Below are 1,251 nucleotides of genomic sequence, written 5' to 3' on the forward strand. Positions count from 1 at the left end.
AAAAAACCCCAAAAATTCCAATTATCATGGGGAAAAACTCCAAATTTCCTAGGAAAATGAGTGCGCGGCTGAGCTTGTCGTAGTTCATGTGCGGCTTGCACTTGCGCACGCCCCAGAGTGGGCAAAGCCATAAATTTTGTTTACCTGAGTGCGCGGCTGAGCTTGTCGTAGTTCATGTGCGGCTTGCACTTGCGCACGCCCCAGAGCCGCGCCACCTCGTCGGGGTCCTTGATGACGAACTCGCCGTAGTCGCCCTGCCAGGCGATGACCTCGCGGTACTGCTCCTGCCGCAGCAGCTCCAGGATGAAGTGCCACAGCTGGATCTGCCGCGAGCCGGGGCTCGACTCGGCCTTGTACGCCCACTCGGGGAAGGCGAATCCTGATCGGGAGTGACGTCATCAGTGACATCATCGGTGTGACAGCATCACCGTGACGTCATGGTCAGTGTGACATTATCGTGTCATGGAGTGCCACAGCTGGATGTGACAGGAGATCGGGGCTCGACTCGGCCTTGTACGCCCACTCGGGGAAGGCGAAACCTGGTCGGGGAGGGGTGATGTCATCGGTGACGTCATCGGTGTGACATCACTGTCAGTGTGACATTATCGTATCATGGAGTGCCACGGCTGGATCTGATGGGAACCCGGGCTGGACTCGGCCTCGTACGCCCACTCGGGGAAGGCGAAACCTGCCGGGAGTGACGTCATTGGTGACGTCATCGGTGTGACGTCATCGGTGTGACGTCATCGCCGTGACATCATCAATGACGTAACTGCCATGACATTGTCACACCACACAGTGCCACAGTCGGGTGTGACGGGAACTGGGGCTGGACTCGGCCTTGTGCGCGCACTCGGGGAACGCGAAACCTGATTGGAGAGTGGTGACGTCATTGGTGATGTCATCGGTGTGACAGCATCACCGTGACATCATCAATGACATAACTGCTGTGGCATTGTCATGTCACGCAGTGCCACAGCCAGGGCTGGACTCGGCCTTGTGCGCCCGCTCGGGGAACGCGAATCCTAATTAGAGAGTGGTGACGTCATCGGTGACGTCATCGGTGTGACGTCACCGCCGTGCCACCACGGTCAGTGTGACATCACGGTCGGTGTGACATCACGGTCGGTGTGACATTATCGTCCCCGCGGGCACCTTGGGGACGTCACCTGGACCTCACCTGGGGCCGGATGCGGGGCCGGGGCTGCGCCCGGGTGTGCCCAGGTGTCCCAGGTGTGTCTGTGATGTCCC

At 59.3% G+C, this 1,251-nt stretch overlaps 1 protein-coding gene across 1 annotated transcript; it reads right to left on the reverse strand.

Annotated features, from left to right (window-relative positions):
- Positions 1-140: 140 nt before the first annotated feature.
- On the reverse strand, positions 141-719 carry LOC121359398 (ETS domain-containing transcription factor ERF-like). Its single transcript, XM_041478327.1, has 2 exons — positions 644-719; positions 141-379 (listed from the first exon to the last, which is right to left on the reverse strand). The coding sequence occupies exons 1-2, from the start codon at positions 717-719 to the stop codon at positions 141-143; spliced, it is 315 nt and encodes a 104-aa protein (XP_041334261.1).
- Between the last annotated feature and the right edge of the window lie 532 nt (positions 720-1,251).

The sequence above is a fragment of the Pyrgilauda ruficollis genome, unplaced genomic scaffold (assembly GCF_017590135.1).
Source record: "Pyrgilauda ruficollis isolate IOZ18807 unplaced genomic scaffold, ASM1759013v1 scaffold4407, whole genome shotgun sequence".
In the NCBI taxonomy this organism is placed as follows: Eukaryota; Metazoa; Chordata; class Aves; order Passeriformes; family Passeridae; genus Pyrgilauda; species Pyrgilauda ruficollis.